This window comes from Vicugna pacos, chromosome 27 (genome assembly GCF_048564905.1).
Source record: "Vicugna pacos chromosome 27, VicPac4, whole genome shotgun sequence".
NCBI lineage: Eukaryota > Metazoa > Chordata > Mammalia > Artiodactyla > Camelidae > Vicugna > Vicugna pacos.
The window spans coordinates 1,863,410-1,885,190 of record NC_133013.1 but is presented as its reverse complement, the minus strand read 5'-3'; the positions used below and the strand labels follow the sequence as shown (position 1 = coordinate 1,885,190).

General features: G+C 42.4%; 1 protein-coding gene across 1 annotated transcript in view; it reads left to right on the top strand.

Moving 5' to 3' along the window:
* Nucleotides 1–21,781, top strand: part of LOC140689642 (uncharacterized) — a 227,539-nt gene that overhangs the window by 54,656 nt on the left and 151,102 nt on the right. Inside the window, exons 8-12 of the mRNA XM_072950623.1 lie at nucleotides 17,711–17,842; nucleotides 19,174–19,195; nucleotides 20,680–20,768; nucleotides 21,253–21,327; nucleotides 21,416–21,526. Coding sequence (XP_072806724.1) covers nucleotides 17,711–17,842; nucleotides 19,174–19,195; nucleotides 20,680–20,768; nucleotides 21,253–21,327; nucleotides 21,416–21,526 — 429 coding nt within the window. The remainder of the gene's footprint in view (nucleotides 1–17,710; nucleotides 17,843–19,173; nucleotides 19,196–20,679; nucleotides 20,769–21,252; nucleotides 21,328–21,415; nucleotides 21,527–21,781) is intronic.

Below are 21,781 nucleotides of genomic sequence, written 5' to 3'. Positions count from 1 at the left end.
TATCCTTTTACAAATTGCATAGCTGTTAGGTTTGTTTGTTTTTATTGAGATATAATAGACATATAACTTTATATTAGGTTCTGGTAAACAACATAATAATTGATTTGTATATATATTGTGAAGTGATTACCACAGTGAATTTACTTAACTTCCATCATTACATATATTTACAAATTTTTTTCTTGTGATAAGATTCTACTCCCTTAGTAATATCAAATATTTTATGTGGTATTATTACTTACAGTCACCACAGTGTATGTGTCATGACCCCATGTTATTTATTTTGTAAGTGGAAGTTTATGTCTTTTGGCCGCGTTCACCAGAATTGCTCCTCTCCTCCTCCCCACACCTGGCAACCACCAGTCTGTTCTCTGTATCTGTGAGCTTGTTTTTGGTTTTGTCTTAGTTCCCACCTGTAAGTGAAACCATGCATGTTTCTCTCTGTCTAATTTATTTCATTTAGCATAATGCCCTCAGGGTCAATCCACATTGATGCAAATAGCAAGATTTCATTCTTTCTAATGACTCAATAGTGTTTTGTTAGATATATACAGGCATACCAGATTTTCTTCATCCATTTCATCCACTGATGGACACTTCAGTTGTTTCTGCATCTTGATTGTTGCAATTAATGCTGCAGTGAAGATGGGCCTGCAGATCTCTCAAATTAGTGTTTTCATTTCTTTCAGAGAAGTAAGAATGGAGTTGCTGGATCATATTGTAGCCCTATGCTTAATATTTTGGGAAACTTCCATGTGGTTTTTATATTGTGGCTCCACTAATTTATATTCCTGACAGTCACAGGGTCCCTTTTTTCCATGTCTTGCCAACACTTGTTATGTCTCGTCTTTTTGATAACAGTCATCCTAACACGTGGGAGGTGATACCTTGTTGTGGCATTGATTTCTGCTTCCCTGGTGACTAGTGATATTGATCCTTTTCATGTTTTAATCAGATTGGGGTTTTTTGTTTCGTTGTTGTTACTGAGCTGTAGGAGCTTTTTAATATATTTTGTATGTCAGCCCCTTTTCGGTTGTTTTGTTTGCAGTTCTCTTCTTCCGTTCAGTTAGGTATTTTTTCATGTTTTTGTTAATTTCCTTTGCTGTGCAGGAGCTTTCTAGTTTGATACAATCACACATGCTTATCTTTAGTTTTGTTTCCTTTGCTTTTGGGTGTCAAATCCAAAAGCTCATCACCAAGATTGATGTCAGGGAGCTTACTGCCTATGATTTCTTACAGTAGTTTTATGGTTTCAGGTCTTGAGTTCAAGTCCTTCATGCATTTTGAGTTGAATTTGGGGTATGGTAAAAAGATAGGGGTCCATTTTCATTCTTTTGCACGTAGCTATACAGGTTTTCCCACATCACTTAGTGAAGAAACTGTCTTTTCCCCATTGTATATTTTTGACTCCCTTGTTGTAAATTATTGATGATACATGCCTGGGTTTATTGATGAGCTGTATTCTATTCCGCTGATACATGTGTCTGTTTCCAAGCCAATGCCAGACTGTTTTGATTATTTTCACTTTGTCATGGAAGTTGCTTTCTTTTACAGTTTTGCTAAGAGTTATTTTCATGACTGATTGATGAAGTTTATTAAATGCCTTTTTACATTTATCCTACTTAATCATTATTTTATCATTGCTTTTCTGCTAATGGGATAATTTAGTTATTTTTGAATCTTGACTAGTATTGCATTTTCCAGTATAGCCTATTATTCTGTTATGTTTACATAATGGCTTAATTCATATAATAATACTTCATTTGAGTATGTACAGCATAGTTCTTTAGTTATATATATTATACATATATATTCCTTTTCATATTTTTCACTGTGGTTTATTACAGGATATTGAAAATTTTCCTGTGCTATACAGGAAGACCTTGTTTTTTATTTATTTTATATGTAGTAGTTTGTATCTATTGTTGTTTGTATCTGCTCATCCCAAACATCTAATGTATCTTCCTTCTTGCTTTCCACCTGGTAATCATAAGTTTTTTTTTCATGTCTCTGAGTCTGTTCTGTTTTGTAAATAAGTTCACTTGTGGCATGTTTTAAATTCCACATACAAATGATATAATGTGATATTTTTCTTTCTGTTACCAACTTACTTAGTGTAATCTCTAGGTCCATGCATGTTGCTGCAAATAGTATCATTTCATTCTTTTTTTTTATGGCTGAGTACTATTCTAGTGTGTGTGTGTATAAAATGTATGTATATATAAAACATTTCTTCTTTATCCACTTATGTGACAAGGGACATGTAGGTTGCTTCCCTGTCTTGGCTGCTGTAAATAATGTTGAACATTGGGATGCATATATCCTTTTAATTTAGTGCTTTCTCTGGATAAGTCCAAGAATGGGATTGTTGGGTCACATGGCAGCTCTACTTTTAGTTTTTTAAGGAACCGCCATGCTGTTTTTTGTAATAGTTGTACCAATTTGCAGTACCACCAGCAGTGTAGGAGAGTTCCCTTTTCCCAGTGTCTCCAGCATTTGTTATTTGTAGACATTTTAATGATGGCCATTCTGACTGGTGTGAAGTGATATCTCATTGTAGTTTTGATGTGAATTTCTCTGATAATTAGCAATGTTCAGCATCTTTTCATGCGCCTGTTGGCCATTTGTAGTTTTCTTTGGAGAAATGACTATTTAGGTCTTCAGCCTGTTTTGGGGTTTGAGTCATCTGTTTTGTTGTTGTTACTGAGTTTAATGTGCTGTTTGTGTATTTTGGAAATTAAGCCCTTTTTGGTCACATTGATTGCAAATATTTTCTTCAGTTTCATAGTTTGTCTTTTCATTTTCTTTATGGTTTGATGGTTTGCTTTGTTGTGCAAAAACTTACAAGTTTGATTAGGTCCCATCTGTTTATATGTGCTTTCATTTCTTGCCTTGGGAGACTGACCTAAGAACACATTGCTATAATTTATGTCAGAGAAAGTTTTGCCTGTGTTCTATTCTAGGAGTTCTATGGTGTTATGTCTTATATTTCAATCTTGAAGCCATTTTGAGTTTATTTTTAAGTATGGTGTGAGGGAGTGTCCTAACTTCATTCATTTACATGCTGCTATCCAGTTTTCCCAACACCTGCTGAAGAGACTGCCATTTCTCCACTGTATATCTTGCCTCCTTTGCCGAAGATGAACTGTAGGTCTGTGTGTTTATTTCTGGGCTCTCTATTCTGTTCCATTGATCCAACACCACAGTGTTTTGAGTACTGTAGCTCTGCAGTATTGTCTGAAGTTTGGAGGATCATTCCTCTAGCTTTATTCTTCTTCTTCAGTAATGCTTTGGCAATTCTGCATCTTTTATGATTCCATATAAATTTTAGGATTACTTGCTCTAGTTCTGTGAAAAATGTCCTGGGTAGCCTGATAGGGATTGTGTTAAATCTGTAGATTGCCTTGGACAGTATGGCCATTTTAATAATATTAATTCTTCCAATCCAAGAATATAGGATATCTTTCCATTTCTTTAAGTCATCTTTCATTTCTTTAATCAATGTTTTGTAGTTCTTCATGTATATAAGTCTTTCACCTGCTTGGCCAAATTTTTTCATAAGTATTTTATTGTTTTGGATGTGATTTTTTTTTTTACTTTCTTTTCCTACCATTTCATTGTTAATGTAAAGAAATGCAAACTTACTTGTGTATGTTAATCTTCTATCCTTCTGCTTTGCCAAGTGTTTTTGTAGTCCTTCTCTGTCTTTCTTCCTTCATAGTCTTCTGTTATGGTTAGTTGATTTTCTTTATTGTTACATTTGTGTTTCTCTAGTTTGTTTTTGCACATCTAATGTAGGTTTTTGATTTATGGTTACCATGAAGTTCATATACTTTGCTCCATTACAATATCTGATTGTCTTAAAGTGATTGTCATTTAAGGTCATATAAATTCTAAATGATCTCCTGTTTTACTCCCCCACCCTTCTTTTTGTTTTTGATTTCATTTTTTACATCTTCATATGCCTCATGTAAGTGTTTACTGTAATTATAGTTGCTTTTACAATTTTTGTTTTTGCCCTTAAAGTGGGATTTTCCCCTTCACACAAGTTCTTATTTCTTACTCTGTTTCACGTAAAGAAAACCTTTTAATACATCTTGTAAGGTTAGTTTAGGATTGATGAACTCTTAGTTTTTGCTTATCTGAGAAGCTCTTAAATTGTCTTTCAATTGTGATTAATCTTTGCTGAGTAGGTAGCCTCGGTTCTAAGTTTTTCCTTTTAAGTAATTTAAATATATCGTGACTGTTCCTTATGGCCTGCAGTGACTCTGTTGAAAAACAGCTGATTGGCCTCCATGACCTCTCCTCACAACTGCAATGAAACAACTGACTTCTAAACAAGCATCAAATAAAAGACTGGAACCTAGCAAAAAAGGTCTTCAACTGGAAATATAAAAAGGGAGCCACAGCAGGATGGTGCGAGAGGCATTCTCATGATATAATCAGGCCCTATACCCCTCAGGGTGGGTGAACCAGAAGCTGAAGAATAAATCACAGAGACCCTCTCACCGGACTGAGTTCTAAACCCCACATCAGGTTCTGCAGCCCAGGATTCCAGCATCGGGAGGTGGAGGAGACCCCAGGACATCTGGTTTTGAAGGCCAGTGGGGCTTAGCTCTAGGAGCTACACAGGACTTGGGGGAAACAGGCTTCACTCTCTTGGGAAGCATACACACAATCTCATGTGTGTCAGGTTCAAGGGCAGAGGTAGTGATTTCATAGGAACCTGGGCCAGACCTGCCTATTGGCTTTGGAAGGTCTGGGGACATAGAGGACATCTGTGGCTCACCCAGGGGACATAAAAGCTGGTAGAAGACATTCTGGGAGTGTTCATCTACACGAGCTTTCCTGGAGGCTGACATCTTGATTGGATCATTAGAACCAAGACCAGCCCCACCCAACAGCCTGTAGGGAAGCCTCAGGCCAAACGACATACAGGGTGGGAACACAGCCCCACCCATCAGCAGACTTCCTGAGCCACAGAGGCTTCTGAACAAGGCCCTACCCACCAGAGGTCCAGGACCGAGGTTCACCCAGCAGTGGGCAGGCACTGGCTCCTCCAGCCAGGAAACCTGCGTAAGCCTCTAGTCCAGCCTCATCCACCAGGGAGCAGATACCAGAAAGAAGGAAACAACAATCCCAAAACCTGTAGAAGGAATCCACACACAAGCCAGATTCCACACTGGGACTGGCTGGACCTTGGCCCTTGGGTGACAAGAGAGGAGCATACTGCTGGGACACACAGGACATCTGCCACAGAACGCTGCTTCTTCAAGGTCAAGAAATGTAACTAAACTACCTAAAAATACATACAGAAAGAATGAGGCAGCAGACAATATCTCCCAGGCCAAGGCACAAAGATAAAATCCCACAAGAAATAAGTGATGAGGAGACAGGAATTTTTTCTGAGAAAGTTTTAAAGTGATGATGGTGAAGATGTTTAGAGAACTGAGGAGGAGTACAGATGCACAGAGCAAAATTTTTAGCAAAAAGTTGGAAAATAGAAAGAATACCCAAACAGTTGAAGAATAAAATCACTGAAATGACTTTAATGATCTAACACACTAGAAGGAACCAAGAATAGACTAAATGAAGCAGAACTAGAACTGATCAGTGAGCTAGAAGACAAATTAGTGGAAGTCACTACTGCAGAACAGAAAAAAAAATGAAAAGGAATGAAGACAGTTTAAGAGAACCCTGGGACAACGTGGAGCACACTAGTATTCACATTATAGGGGTCCCTGAAAGAGAAGAGAGAGAGAAAGGACCTAGAAAAATTTTGGTGAGATAATAACCAAAAACTTTCCCAGCTTGGGAAAGGAAACAGTCACCCAAGTCCTGGATCAACACAAAGAGGAACACACCAAGAAGGCACATAGTCATCAAATTGGCAAAAATTATGAATAAGGAGAAAATGTTAAAATCAGTAAGAGGAAAGCAACAAAACAACACACAAGGGAACTCACATAAGGTTATCAGCTGATTTCTCAGCAGAAAGTCTACAGACCAGAAGGGATCAGCACGACATATTTAAAGTGATAAGAAGAGAAAAATGTACAATGAAGAATAAACACTCTATCCAGAAAGGCTCATGTTCAGACTTGATGCAGAAATCAAAAGCTTCACAGATAGACAAAAGCTAGAAGAATTCAGCACCTCCAAACCAGCTTTACAGCAAATGTTAAAGGAACTTCTCTAGTCATCAAACCACAAGAAAAGACAACAAAAAAGAAGAAAGCAGGAAAGGAAAAAAAAAAAAGACATAGACAAGATTGTTTTGGCTGTTAGGGGTCTTTTATTGTTCCACATAAATTTTGTAATTGTTCTAGTTCTGTGAAAAATGCCATGAGTGTTGACAGGGGTTGCATTGAATCTGTAGATTTCTTTGGGTAGATGGCCATTTTGATAATGTTGTTGCTTCCAATCCAAGAGCATAAGATATCTTTCCATTTCTTTATGTCATCTTCAATTTCCTTCATCAATGTTTTACAGTTTTCAGAATATACGTAACCTCCTTGAATAAGTTTATTTCTAGGTATTTTGTTGGTTTTGATGCAATGGAAATGTTTATGCCAGTTCTAAAATTCTGGGTTTTGAAGTGAAAAAAATTGGTGAACGAAGGGCCACAAATGGAAAAATACCCTTCTCTCTTATGGGTGAACTGTATTCCATTACCTACATATGGTGCATCTCCTTTATCCATACATCTGTTGATGTGCACTTGGGATGCTTTCATGTCTTGGCAATTGTAAATAGTGTTGCTGTTAATAGTGGGATGCGTGTATCTTTCTGAATTTTTATTTTGTGTTTGGTTTCATTCCTTTAATAACTACGTAAGTTTAAAAAGCTAAAGCTCTATAAACATTCTTAGAGACAATCAACAGTGCATATACATAAATTTAAAAAATATGTGCAGTAAAAGCAGCTGATAGGCTCATGAGGGATTTCATTTTCTGTGACACTCCTTTTTTCTTGCTGCCTTTAGAAATTCTATCATTATCTTTAAATTCTGCTTTTTGAATGATGGTATGTCTTGATGTGGGTCTGTCTCAGCTGATCCTGTTTGAGACTCTCTGATTCCTGTGCCTGGATATTCGTTTCCTTCTTCAGATTAGGGGAGTTTTCAGCCTTAATCTTATCCAACGTTTTCTCAGCCTTTCTCTCTTCAGAGACCCCAGTAATGTGAGTCTTACTATGCTTGATGCTGTCTCAGAAGTGCCTTAAACTCATGTAACAGGCCTTTTCTTCTTGCTTTTTTGATTGGGTGTTTTACATTCTGACTTCCAGATTGCTAATGGATCATCTGCATTGCCTAATCTTCTGTACTACCTGCAGTTCTGCTCTGATTGGTTCTTTTTTATATTTTCTAGTTCTTTTTGAAAATTCTCCCTGTGCTCATCTGTTCTTTTTCCCAGTTCAGTTATCATTCTTGTTGCTATTGCTTTGACCTCTTTGTCAGGTAAATTATTTCTTTTCATTATGTTTGTTTTGTTATTCTTTCATTGAAAACATGTTCTTGTGTCTTCTCATTTTAACTTTCTGTATTTCTGTGAAATTAGGTGAATCAGGTACCTGCCCCAGAATGAAAGGTGTCCTTGTGTGAGAGCACTGCTGTGCAGTCTTCTGTGCCCAGCGGGCTTGTTGGGAAGAGCTGGACCTGAAGTGATCCTGGGCTGCCCTCTTCCCCCAGGACGTGCTGGCAGCCACTGCAGTGGGGCGGCAGGGCTGGAGTCAGAGGCACTGGAACCAGTTCCAGGTTGAAGCAGGGGCTTCTCTGCTCAGTGACTGTTCCAGCCCTATCAGGGGTGGCACAGGGTCCCATGGGGCTGGAACAGGATCTCTGTGGGAGTGGGGTTCTCCTGGGTGTGATGGCAGTCTCTGTTTTGGTTTGGGTTGTGGCTGAGGCCTGAGGGCTTGCAGTGGCCCTTCTGTACTGGTTTTACTTTTCCTCCAGTGTGCACACCTTGGCTAGAGGGTGGGTAGGGGCCAGAGAGATTGGGGCTGCACCACTGAGCTGGCCCCACCCTGTCAGGTGTGCACAGGAAAGTGAGTTCTGGGGATGGCAGGCTCTTCCCTGTTGCTGGTGCTGTTCCCTGCAGAGGGTGTGCGGGGACGCTAGCTGGCCGTGACTGCCGGCCGTTTTTTCAGAGGCAGGGCCACACCCAGGCCTCCACCTGAGTGGGAAGCAGCACCAGAACATGGAGGGTGGGAGCAGGAGCCTGGGGGAGTCCAGGGGTCCCCCTGAGCCACCCCTGCCAGCCGACTGGAGCCGAAGGCAGTGTTCACCCTGCTGTGTCCCTGCCATGATGGGGAGTCAGCGAGTGTCTGCACAGGCTCTTCAAGAACAGTGGCTCCGTGTCTTACAGTGCCCCAGCAAGCTCGCTGGTTTTCACCCCAGCTGAGGGGGCTCCTCGTCCTGGTGCTGAACCCCGTGCCTGGGTGCCTGACATGTGGTTCAGACCATGACTTAAGGCGTGGGCGGTTGTCAGGGCTGGAGCACCGCTGTGACACCATGCTTCTGAGCACGGATGCCCACAGCTCCTGTTGTGTGTGGCTGGTGGGGAGCCCTGCAGGGAGCGGCTGTACGTCTGTCTGGCACAGATGGGGCTCGTTATGATCATTCCTCATAAAGATAGTATAAGGACAGGATATGCCGTCTGGTTTTCCAAGGGATTGAATATTATAATGTGTGATGTGCCCCAGCTGCCTAGTGTGAGGAACATGACTGCAGGTGCTCTGGGTCCAGGAATGCAAACTCCAGTTATGCCCTTGGGAACCAAAGGAGCAGGTCCTAAAGGGGTCTGCTTACTGTAAGTTCTCTTACAAATGTCAGTCGTAGGGAAACACCAGATCAGGAAATGGATGCTGCCTGAGTTTAGTGTTGAATTATTATAAAATGTAAGGAACCTACAAGATTCTGGGTAAAAATTAGTGTAGTGACAAGTGGAAGTGATCCAAGGAGTACATACAGTAAGAAACAGAGTCCTGAATTAAATCATCTTGTCTGATTTTCTTAGTGGGTAGTAAATGATTAGGGTTTTGACTCATGTTGTTTTGATTAAACTCTAGAATGTGGTCAGTTGTGAAGTGTAAAAGTCTAAGGATGTTTGTAGTAAGGGTACTTGGGATGATACAGTTTTGGGGATTAATGATTGCTGGGATGGATGAAATCGGCTGGCTGTGTGTGCTGGTGGAAGAAGAGAAGTTGTTGATGCAAGTGGAGGCACTAACAGGAGGCTAGTGAAAAGTGAATGCTAGTGTCAGTTGATTCAGGAAGAATGAGCTGATAAGGCTGGTTAATAGACCATAAGGTTTAGTGTTAATTCAGAGGGTATAATTTTTGGTAATCATGTTAATTGTATTAATATAATGTTTGGAATAATGAGTTTTAGCCTTGAAGAAGGTTAAGATTTTGTACATAATCAGTACCGTAGGCGTTGGATCCCACAGCTGTTAGTGATGGTCCCGGTGTAGCCACACAGGCGGGAGCACTGATGGTAGGTGTTATGCCAGCTCATGTAGAATGGGTGCTGAGCATGGTGACAGCAGCTGTAATGAAAAACGATGTTATTGTGCCATATAAGCATAGTAATGGGGATGTTAAGTGTGATTTATATATTAGTATCCATATAGGGTACTGTAAATGCAAAAAGGATAGTAATATAGATGAATGCCATTTGATAATTATGAAGTTAATTATAGTTTTATGAGTCAAAATGTTTTTGTTTAAAGTAATTATCATACGTTCATTCTAATCCCTTTAAATTCATTCATAGGCTAACCTTAGGGCTACTAGTAATGCGATTACAGTTTGTGCCATGTGAAGAGTTTAGTTTCTAGGTTACTCTTGAGATGCTCAGGGTAAGGGTAGGAGGAGGGCAACTTTTAGGTCAAATAATAGGAAAGTAGTGACAACTGAGAGTAAGTAAATGGAGAAGGTGGGCGTGCTGGCCCTAGAGTCACAGCCGCATGCGTGTGGGCTTGGTGTTCCGGGACACTGACCAGAGGAGGTCAGAGTGCGGTCAGGACAAGCTGTGAGTCTGGTCATGTGTGGTGAGTGACATCAGTGTAAGCTTTATTAGTGTTTCCGCAGCTACAGGAAAAGCTGTAGATTGGAAGTCAGTTGTTCTACTTAATACTAAAAGAATAAAATGCTCATCGATAGATAGCGATCTGTAGGAACAATCACACTTTACCTTACCTACAAAATGCACTATCAGGCCACTGACTGAAATCCAAAATAATTAGATGTATAGGGAAATTTTAGTTGGCATAGAAAGCACAGAAGGAGAAAAGTGGAGCCAATAATTCTGTGTAGTCAGTGGAAGCTTTTAACCTTGAAAACTACTGAGCCAGAAACTCCTTCTGAAATTGTGAATTGTATATTCTTCTGACACTTGGAATAATATAAGTTCCTAGAAGAACTGTGATGAATGAGACTTGAAGTATTGTTTATGATTTCTTTCTGTTAGATGATGATGAGTGCAAGTGAGGGGAGCTTCAGAGGCTCATAGAACTGAAGTATTAAGAAGTTACTGTGGGAACTGTATGTGTGGTCAGTGTGTTGTTAGGTGGTATGAGTACATATCTTTATCTTTTTTCTGATCAGAAGGTAGATGGTCATTTTAGGATCTGTGTGCATTTATTTGCCTTTGTGTGTGTGTGTGTGTGTGTGCATGTCTGTGGTGTGTGTTTGCGTGTGTGTGTGTGTTGAGAGTTTGGTCATGGGGAGAAGCACTGTGAACTTAACCCACCCTGTACTGAGAGCTGTAGGACCTCCTTCCCTGCTAAAAATGACCCTGCTCTTGTCACCACATCCCCACCCATGACAGCACTTCTTTGTAATGAATGTATGTAATGTCCTGTTTGTCATGGGCCAATGCAATGCATCCATTTATAGTTCATAAAGTTATTTATATTTTTAATTAAATACTCATATGTATGATAGATTTTATGTTTTTACTCTTATTTACCTTGGTGCCCAAATTAATAATAGAAGACCCGTTTCCTGAGACAAAGTTGAGTTGCCGTTGAGACACAGGATCCCTCGTGAACACATCCTCACCGTTTGTCCTGACTGATGCATGACTTAATGCCATTGCAAGAGGAATTTCCCAAGGAAAAGCCAACAGTCTTCCTCAGAACCCCAGGGAGCAGGTCACAGGATGGGCTCCAGGTGGATCCCTTTCGAAGGTAGACCTTGGTTCAGGGTAAAGTTACAGCGCTCGCCAGCCCCGAGACCCTTAGCTGATTCACATCCCCTCGGTCTTCTCATCCATAAAATGGGTTGTTGAGAATGTTGTGTAGTTGGAACACTGCACTTTTGAATTTGGTCAGTTGGCACATTTTATTGCTTAGTTTGAGACCTCAATACCTTTGACCTGATGTTAATTGATTTATAGGGGGTCCCGACTCCTGAGAGTTGGAAGGAATTCTGATTGACAGTAGAAGGAGACCGAGGATCCCGGAAGCCTGCTCACCCTGGATGGGACTCAGTCCCTCCAGACAGGGGATCCTGGAGCCAGCACAGCGCCTGAAGCCTGGCTGTGGGACCAGGAAGGCCCAGCAGTGCGGTTGGAAATGCAGCCCCACTGGGTCTGTGAGGAGTTAGGGTCAGCTCTCCACAGGGCAGGCTCTGGAGTTTCCTCCCCAAGGGCAGCCCATTCTCCTGGACGTCAGCCCCGATAGGGACAGACACAGAGGCTGCTACCAGCAGTCCCAAGAAAAATGGGAGGTACCAGTCTTTGCAAGTACAGTGACCCCTGGGGGAGCTCAGCTCCAGGGAGGTGAGAGCCTTGGCGTGGGAGGGACTGTGATGCCAGGATTCCTGCCTTTTCTGCCCCCTCCACTCAGGGCCCCTTCCCAGAGTCAGGCCACCCTGGCCCTTCATCCTCCACCATGCACTGTGGGCTGGCTCCCTCTTTTCTTCTTGCCTTGTCTTGTACTTGCTCTCCCTACGTGGTTCCCCCTGTCACTGTCTGTCACTCTAGGACTTGACCCCCACCTCCCTCTCTCAGTCACTCATGCACTGTCTCTCTTCCTGCCTGCCTCTGTCTTTCTCCACAGGCCCCTTAGGCCCTGGGCTCTGGTCCAGCCCTGTCCAGGGCCACAGGGCTGCACCTCTCCCAGCCCTCCCACCCTCACTGCCATGTTTTGGCCCCAGCCCTGCTCACAGTGGGAGGAGCCCAGTTACAGAGGCTGCTCCTGCTGGTACGGCTGGACTGCTGTTCCCCCTCTTCCCGGGCAGCACGGTCACACCTTGACCTGTTGGTGGCCCTTGACCAGCTGGTGGCCCAACCTGGACCCCAGAGCTGCTGCAGGGCTGGCCACCTGCCCCAGGTGGAAGGAGGGAGGGCACTGCGGGCTTAAGGGGCTCCTGGGGGATTGGATTGAGGAACGTGTAATGAGCCAGGTATTTTCACCCAACTCCTCTTTGTCAATGGCAGAGCGTCCCAAACCACTGACTGCCCCCTGCCCATTTCTCACTAAGAACACTGGGCACACTGTGGGAGCTCCTGAGACTTAGGAGCGAGCTGCTGCCCTCAGCCCCCCTCAGGGTTTGCTTGGAATTGGGGCTCCTGGGGGCAGCTGGCAGGGCTGGGGCCCAAAGCCTGGATGAGCACGGGGCCCTCTCACTGGACTGAGCACGGGGCCCTCTCACTGGACTCTGGTGGCCACTCCAGGCATCTCATCCCTTCCTCGCTGTCAGCAGTTGGTCACTTCATGGGGACAGATACGAGGGTCTCTCTGACCCTTAAGACTGGCAGACCCCACGTGCTCAGTATTTCTTGATTGAGTGAACACAACCACCTCCTTCCATATCTAGACACCAAGTCTTCCCACCGCCCCAAAAGGGTTTCTCAGTCCCCCTCAGAGCCAGTACTGCCCCAAAGCACAACTTTGCTTCTGTCCCACATGGTAGTTTCTGCCTCCTTGGACCTGGGTGTACACAAATCACCCAAGTGTAGGGGGTGTGACAATATATAACTATTTTTTATAGTTATATATATATTTGGCAAAAACCATAGGGCTTACTTATATGCATATAAGATAGGTACTTAAAATCAATGTGTCACCTACAGGTGTACTACAGATAAGGACGGCCACATGGGTGTGGTGGTGTGATTAAGATGGTGTGCTGTTAGGGTCTTCTCCACCTTGTGGACGTTCTCTCTGCATTTTGTGTGCAGTGCTGAGTGAAGGGGAGTGAGGACCTCCCACCCTGCCTGTATATTTGATTCCTCTTGGTTCTGTCATTCTTTGCCTCACATGTTTTTCAGCCACTGCCCAAGGGAAATCCTGGGAATTTGGAAAAGGAGGAGGGAGCACCCCAGAAGTAGGGGGCAGGGGACATGGGTTGGGCAGGACCAGAAAGCATAAGGTCAGAAAAGTTTGCAGAGAGGACCCAGGGTTGGATGGCAGTTGGTGGTGGGGGATCAGTTAGGCAGGGCACGTTCTAAAAGTGAGGTCACCCGGAATGTCCACTGTGAGGTACCAGGGGCAAAGGCAGGTGATTGGTCAGGGAGAGGGCATAAGACACTGGCGTTGCTAAGGCAGCATTCAGACAGGAGGAGGCTTGGAGGGAGGCGTCTCGTCCCCTCCAGCTGCTCCTGAGAGTTCGCTTGCTTGCTGTTTGTTTTCCTGACCTGCTGACCGTCTCCTGACCTGACTGAACCCTCCTTCCTCCCCTCAAGAGCTTGATTGGCCCTCATCCTTTCTGTGGTCCCCTTCTCCTCCTCCCAAGTGCCCAACCCCTCTTCCTATTACACTCCTTCCCCAACCCCCTCCCCTCCCCTCCCCTCCCCTCCCCTCCCCTCCATGTTCCTCCCCCTCCCCTCCCCCCACCTCCTGCCTGGGGACCTCAGGCATGGAGATGATGGGGATGTTCTGGCCCCACGTGCTGGGGTGTACCGGATATGAAAACACAACTGTGAGTAAACATCGGGCACCAGGGGTGTTCTCCTTTTTCCTGGGCTCTTTCACACTGTGGTTAAATCCCTGCTTTCTCATGGGGTCCTTGATGGGAAAGCATCGTTGGTGAAGCCCGAGGCCCTCAGGACAGGTTTCTTGACCAACCTGCACCAGCCCTGGCCACTGGCGTCCTCAAGATCTGAGTCCTGTCAGGACCTCTTGGACCAAGCACAGCAGGTTGACAGGATGAAACCTGAAATAGTTACTTTATTGCATCAAAGAAGGAAATGTGAATGTACTAAAAGCCACTGAGTTGTATGCCTAAAATGGGGGAATGGGGGAATTATATCTCACTAAAGCAGTTTTTTAAAAAGCGAGAAACTCTTATGTACTAGAAGTCATAGTGAGACTTTCTCCTGGAAAGCTGGTCAGGATCCTGCTTCAAGTTATGCGCATTCTGGTGCCGTCCCCGTCCCCGTGTGGTGCGCTGTCCTGTGCGTGCGCCCTTCCTGGTGGTGACGTCTGGCAGTCCTGGGAGCAGTGGGGTCTCAGCACTGGGTTGGTGCTGGTTTGTTAAACAGTGAAATGTCATCTGTGCTCTGTGTTTTCTGGTTTGTTGACTTACAGCAACTTTGTTTTTTCTTTGAAGTGTGTTTTTTTCAGGAATTTTAATGTAACAAATATTCAATAGCCATATAAATTTAAAATATTTTTATTGAAGTATAGTCAGCTTATCATGTTGTGTCCATTTCTGGTGTACAACAGAATGCTGTATTCATATAGGAAAATGCATATATTCATTTTCATATTCTTTTTTACCATAAATTACAGGATATTAAATAGACTTCCCTGTGCTGTACAGTGTAAACTAGTTGTCTACTTTATATAGATTAGTATCCATGAATCTCAAACTTCCAATTTTTCCCTTCCCACTCCCTTCCCCCTGGTAACCATAAGTTTGTTTTCTTTGCTGTAAGTCTGTTTCTGTTTTGTAAATAAGTTTGTCTTTTTTTTTATTCCACATATAAGTGATATCATATGGTATTTTTCTTTTGCTTTCTGACTACTTCACTTAGAATGATAATCTCCAGGTCCGTCCATTCCCTGTTGCTGCAAATGGCATCATTTTATCATTTTTTATGACTGAGTAGTATTCCATTGTATAAATATACCACATCTTCTTTATCCAGTGATCTGTTGATGGACATTTAAGCTGTTTCCATGTCTTGGCTATTGTAAATAGTGCTACTATGAACATTGGGGTGCAGGTGTCTTTTTGAAGTAGGGTTCCTTCTGGATATATGCCCAGGAGCAGGATTCCTGGGTCATACAGTAAGTCTATTCCTAGTCTTTTGAGGAATCTCCCTCCTGTTTTCCACAGTGGCTGCACCAACCTGCATTCCCACCAGCAGTGTAGGAGGGTTCCCTTTTCTCCACAGCCTCTCCAGCATTTGTCATTTGTGGACTTTTGAATGATGGCCATTCTGACTGGTGTGAGGTGATACCTTGTTGTAGTTTTGGTTTGCATTTCTCTGATAATTAGTGATAATGAGCATTTTTTTCATGTGCCTGTTGGCCATTTGTATGTCTTCACTGGAGAGCTGCTTGTTTAGGTCTTCTGCCCATTTTTGGATTGAGTTGTTTGTTTTTCTTATTTAGTTGTGTGAGCTGTTTATATATTCTGGCAATTAAGGCTTTGTCAGTTTCATCTTTTGCAAAAATTTTCTCCCATTCTGTAGGTTGTCTTTTTGTTTTGCTTATGGTTTCCATTGCTGTGCAAAAACTTCCAAGTTTAATTAGGTCCCATTTGTTTATTTTTGCTTTTATTTTTATTGTACTTCTAGCAAATTCTTAGTTATCCCTTTCCTTCTCATCTTGGAGGCTGCCCCCAGGGACTCTGTGTCCAGCTAGGTTGATGGGAGCCCTGAGAGCCGAGCTGATGTGAAAACCAGTGGCTGCAACCTGCTGTGATGTTTATAATGAGGAAATGCTTAGGAGGGACATGACCAGGAGGTGGACAAGTTGTTTTTTTTTTTAGTGACGTATCCTTGTGAAGAATGTTGATTTCCTCAAAGCAGAAAGTGTCCTTCCTTAGAATTGTCCAAATATAAAGAAAATTCATTTACATGCTGTGAAATTTTTACTGTGTCAGGAAAAAGCACCTCCACACCCCAAAAAAGAAAGACTGAGAACACCTCATGGATTTAAGTGGGTTTGTTCAGATAGGCTTGCAGCAGATTCTTATGGCCCTGGAAAAATCACGTGTCAGGAACAATCTTTGCACTGAGGCAGAATCACACCATGTGAACAGTCCACCCAAAGAAAAGCATGTTCTGTGTCTTCTGAGCCTGCTAAAGAGGGCGTTTCTAGGTCATCTTTATTGGGATTTTTTTCCCTTAGAGGGAATGAGGCTGAGTTCTCATAGGTTAGTTAGCCCTCTTTCCCTACCACATCTTTGAGCACTTGGATAAACTAACTTGTCTTTCTCCACTGTTGCTCACAGAACCTGAGTCCATCGGCCCTGGTGGGTAGACTCTAGGTAGGAGGCACCTACTGACGTCAGCGCTCAGACAGTGCCCTGTGTAAGAAGCATGCCCACGACGGAGGGGGTTCTACCAGTTAGCGACTAGATGGTGTTTGTGTTTTTGTGCCTTTGATCTTCATGTCTCTCCTTTGTGCTGAGACCCACTGCTCTTTCAGGCAGCGTCTACTCAAAGACAGTGCATGTTTCCCACCAGCACACATTTTACTGACCTCAACTGTGAGAGCTGACAAAAACGATATTATCGATTTCAGAGGCTGCTTTCTAGAGAGGTTTTGTTTGCACAAGACTGAAGCTTAGTGTCTAGATTAGTACAAATTACATCGCGCATTTATTCCCTCCTATAGTACTTACAAATCTAGTTTTTACAAAACTATGTGTTTGCCTTTTGTTTTCATGACTGTACATTCCAGAAATACAAATTAATTTTTGTGGTGGCTGTTAATGGATGTAGCTGCAGTTCTGTGAAATATGCATGTAAATTATTTGTACTTATTATTTTGAGTTCTCTTTTTATGTAACTTCATTCTTTGAGTGATCTTGTATAATATAATTAAAACTCTATTATACAAATTCTTATTTATTTCAGAAGTCTGACGTGCTCTGGTTCAGAACCAAAGGGAATATTGAAGAAAACCTCCATGGTTTTTAGATAGTTGGGCTAAAATAAATCATTAATTTTTGCTGGAATAGTAATTTTGACATTATTATAAGTGCTCGTCTGCTTTCTCACTCATGTCCAGTCTATAAATGTAGAAATACATCTCTGTACAGCTCTCTGTATTTTAACACATACCTTCATTGCTCTTTCCCCATAATGTTGGGTGTATTTTTGGAGACATTTCATAGGGGTTTGTCCAGGTACTTCGTGAACATACAATAGAAAATGAAGGCGTCCCATGCCCTGTAGGTTTGTTTTTGCTTATTTTCAATTTCAAGTTGGCTTCTACATACATAAGTTCTGTTAACTATTTTAAAAATATTTACTGTGTGTCTGTCAGCAAAGTCAAAGCTCTAACATTTTGTGTATCAGATATTTGACATATGTGAGCAGCAGTGAAACTATCACCAAACAAAGACAGTAGACATACCCACACTCCCAAGAGCATCCTCCTGCTCCTTTTGAACTCGTGTCCCTTCTCACCTCTCTGTGGAGCTATTTGAGGGGTGTGGTTGAGGGTTTCTAAAGATGATTCTCTGTGACAGATACACTGTGAATGTCTTTGAGGTTCCTCATTATCTCCAATATCTTTTCAGATCCTCCACTCTCTCGTTCTCCTTTCCCATACTGGGTCTGATGTTTATGAACTTCTGTGGAAGCTTATTCTTCTTGCTGCCTTCTGGGGAGTATGTAGTTTTCTCTTGTTCGTCTGGAGGACCGTCCTTGCGGTGAGTATTACTAAAGTACCTTATAGTGTCCTTTTAATCACACCTACCAGGAATTTTTATAGTCACTGGACATTTTATTTGCCTGCCTGGGCCAGAATCCATAAGTCTTTTTTTTTGTTTCCTTTTAGATTACTAAATTGAACAGAAATTAGTTTTGAAATGGAAATTTGTTGCAAAATCTTTATAGTAAGAACTCATTGAGCAAGATAACAGTATATTCTCAATGAGCAAATGACAATTTATAAACTCTTCTATTCAATAATAAAATAGGAGGGTTAAGTGTTTGGTGAGCCCATCTCTCTCCCCACCTGCCCCACCTGTGTGTTGGGTGACAGGGGACAGGGACTCTCAGTGTTCCCTGAGCAAGTGTGAAGTGAAGGGAACATCTGTGGCTTTCTGTTTGCCCTCCATGGGTGCATTCTTCTACAGCCACGGTATTGCCCCTGGAGCTTCGATACTGTGATGATGCTCCAGTGTGTTGGCAAAGTTAGGGCTGGCCTCAGTCTCTGATCATCACTTACAGTTTTGAATGAAGAAATATGTTAAGGGTCAGGAAAATGTGTCTTTACGTGGTATTACAGTGGAGTCCTGCCTGGGTTTTATTGAGCTATGTTTCCTCAAATGATGACTCATGTCTGAGTCAAGAAGCACGTTCACTTCTTGAAAATGGTCACTGTCTGTCCTGCTGCTGTGTGTGCTTTTGTTACAGCCATTGCTCACTTTCATTCTCATCTGATGTCTCATTTGATGTCTGTTTGTTTTTAGTGGTCTTGACAAATCTTACGACCTAATATGTTACAATTGCTTGTCAATTCAACAGTAAACTGTATAAGATATCAGAAAATCTTTCATTGAATGAAAGGGGTGCATCTTAGTATAAAGATTTTGCCTTTATTTTTCTTTTAGTTTTTCTCCTCTGTCTCTCTCTCTTTTGAAGGTTACACAACAATCCAGGTTCTGCACTTAAGTGTGGATGTTTGGTTTGCCAAAATGGTGCATTAGAAGAACGTATTATGATAATATAATTCAGTGTTATGAAACATGAATATGCATTATGAAAATTGAATAGAGTGGTGTTTATTTAACAAGCTGTAAACAGATCTTTTGTGTAAAATAAGTTATTTACCAGTGTGCTATCAGAAATGGTGAGTGAAAGATCATGCCTGAAGTAGGAAATTCGATTTTTCCTGAGTTTTAATCATATAAATCATTATGCTGAACCAAAGTGGTAATCGTAATTTCAATGGATTACTGTCTTGATAGTTTATTAGAAACTGTATGTTTACTAATTATATGTTTTGACTTCAAATTTAATGTTTCTTCCTCTCTAGGTAAAGCCTCCGATGTTTCAAGGTAAAATATTAGGGTTTAGTTTCCTTTGTAATGTTTTCTCAATACCAGGATTCAATGTGGGTTTTAGTTCAACTAAAAGCAAACACAATGACTTCTGATGTCAGACTCCTTAACTCTTGAAAATTCTACTCCTGTGATGGTGTCTGAATGACATTGTAGAGGAAGTTGGCATCTATTGAGATAAGAGACCAGAAGGGTCACAGGAGTAGGGAAACTAGGATGAGTTTAATTTTGCATAGCAACCTTGAGGAAGCAGGTGATGAGAAGAGTCTAATGTTCGGAGTGAGTCCCTGACATGACCTGGCTCCTGGTGAAAAGGAAAGACACTGAAACATGACTTGAGCCTGTCAGGACTCTCCAGGCTCAGGGAGGGATGCAGAAGTGGCCAGGCATGTGTGTCACAGCAGAGGGGAAGCATGGGTGAAGGGAGCCACTCCTGGCAATGAGGACTTAATGGAATGTGTGATCCAGCCTGAGGATGATGCTTTCTGTGCAGGCTTCACAGGCTCTGCTGACTGAGTGGGGCTGTGCGTGGTGGACAGGGTGGCTGCCTGATGCTCAGTAGGCCCTCGAGGGCTGGTGGTGACAGTGGATGCACAAGTGCTGGTGCTGAGAAGAGGAATCTTAGCGTCAGAGCGTCCCCGCTGAGCAGAGAGAAGACGCGTGTGCACTGTGCAGTCAGATGAGGGAATTAGATGCCCAAGAGAGGAGGCTGGTTCTGACGGCCGCGTTCTAGAGCGTCACATGTGGAGTCACTTGTGACCGGCTGCTTTATGTGTGCTTTTTTCCTGAAGCAGTGATGGGAGCATTCTCATCCTGGCGATGGAAAACTTGTCATTTAGGGACTGTGTGTTACCCAGGTCCTCCAGTGACTAGGTGGGGAAGCCCACATGGTATCAAAGTGTTTAATTCCAGTGACCTTGTCCTCCAGGGCCCCCAGCATGGTTTTCATGAAATACGATCTGACAGGCAGCAGGACAACACTGGGGGCCTGCCTGTGCGGGCCCAGTCAGGCGACATGTTGAACTTGCCTACTGTGGTGCTGCAGATAGGGCCTGGCTGTGCAGTGAACCTGCGTGGGATGAGGGTTCTTTTTTTTTTTTTCTTTTAAGCAGGGTCATGTTTACTTAGGAGGAGAGAATGTTAAGAGGACAGGATGCTTGGTTTTTCTTTTTCATCTCTGGTGATGTCAGAAGTATTTGAATGATTGAATTTTCTAAGAATGGTGCTTAACTTATAGCCAGGAGAGAATTTAGGAGAAGACTTTTTATTGTGTTTCTGCATCTTTGAAAAAAATTGAACTAGGAATCTCAGCAATCTCACATTTAGAATGCCACTAAGATTTGCTTCCTTTAGGCACAGTAGTAAAGTTACAAAGTTAATTACACTCATAGTGCCAGCCAGAGAGATGTCTCTGCTGCTAATAAATTGGGATAATTCTATTTTACTGGGTTTTCCTGCCAAAATGCTTTACCTCCTTTTAGTTACTTTAAAGCAGCTGACTGAGAAGATCAAGAATTTTGAGAAAGAAAACAAAGAACTTGAAGAAAATGTATCCTCTTGGGAGCAGAAGGTATCATTGTCCTTTTGATTTTTTGTGTGTGTGTGTGACTTCACCTTCAGTTCCTTCCCCCTTCTGGCAGTTCAGTTCTTGGCTCTCTTTTCTTTCATCCTTAACTGTCCTGTTCCGTATGTTCTATAAGAGGTCTAGATTCAAAGCAAAGCAAGTGTCCTAGATAAAAACAAAACAAAACAAAACAAATTTCTTCTGTAGAGCACAGGGAACTCTACTTGTTATCTTGAAATGTATAATGAAAAAGAATGTGAAGACAAGCATAGGTATATATATATATATGTGACTGAAAGATATTATGCTGTACACCAGAAAATTGACACATTGTAACTGACTATATTTCAGAAAAAAATAAACTAAGCAAATGTCGTAGATGTAAAGCACCACTTGCTGTATTAGTGGAAGGGGTCACACACAAGATAGGTTCGGCTAGCAGAGTAATTAGTATTTGTAATTCTGTTTCCTTCATTACGTATTTGCATAGACCAACAACACAAAGAAATGCTTAGAGGCCATTAGGCAAAAGAAGATGCTCTCTGAGGAAGCACTGAAGTTTAAGGTACAAGCCTCTTCTTCTCCTAGATTACGTTCTGAAAACAGAATTGAAAGTAATAAGTAATTGTTACTAATTCAGTGTTTCATTGAAGGAGAACTTGAAAATCATTGAGAGGAAGAGTGAGTATTTGAATGACACCATTCAGATTGCTCGAGCTAAGCTGCAGGCAGCGAGGGACCAGAACGCCAAGAGCCCACACTTGGTAAGAGCTTGGCTGCGACATTGACCACAGCTGGGTGAGATGCGTGCTCCCACTCCTCCTGTTTTTTGGCCACAGCAGAGTGTGAGAGCCCAGGAGCAGAACCTCCCTGTGAACAATGACCCAGAATTTCATGGACTAAAACCTCTGTGACTTCTCCTATTTCGGAGACTAGGAAATATGTCTTATTTTCACAACCTAGAGAGTTTTCTCACCACTCACACTGCCCTCCAAGATACATGGAAAATGCCAGGAAAT